We start from the raw sequence: 287 nt of genomic DNA, 5'->3' as shown, positions 1-287 counted from the left end.
CTGCATCAACAACTACTGATAGTAATGGTAGTAAAAAAGCATAGTAAATCAGAAAAGCGAGGCGAATGACGATCGCGGGGGCGGCGCCTCACCGGTGATGTTGTCGCACAGGATCCGCGAGGTGATGATGGAGCCGTAGGCCCTGAACATGCCCTCCAGGTCCTGCTGCGTCATGGACTTGGGCAGCCCCGACACGTACAGGTTGGCGCCCTTGATGGCTTCGCTGCTCGGGCGGGCGTACGACACCTGCGGGCGGACGCGGACGAAGGGACAGTTGTAGGAGTTGT

At 58.9% G+C, this 287-nt stretch overlaps 1 protein-coding gene across 8 annotated transcripts in view; it reads right to left on the bottom strand.

Annotated features, from left to right (window-relative positions):
- LOC119588791 (ELAV-like protein 1) overlaps positions 1-287 on the bottom strand; it is a gene marked incomplete at its 5' end in the record, with an annotated part of 73,233 nt that overhangs the window by 18,477 nt on the left and 54,469 nt on the right. For all 8 annotated transcript variants that reach the window (XM_037937436.1, XM_037937438.1, XM_037937440.1 and 5 more), the window contains 1 exon segment: positions 93-246. In XM_037937436.1, the coding sequence (XP_037793364.1) occupies positions 93-246 (154 nt within the window).

This window comes from Penaeus monodon, chromosome 24 (assembly GCF_015228065.2).
Source record: "Penaeus monodon isolate SGIC_2016 chromosome 24, NSTDA_Pmon_1, whole genome shotgun sequence".
Lineage (NCBI taxonomy): Eukaryota > Metazoa > Arthropoda > Malacostraca > Decapoda > Penaeidae > Penaeus > Penaeus monodon.
Note: the sequence above shows the minus strand (reverse complement) of the source record. Positions and strands in the feature narration are given on the sequence as shown.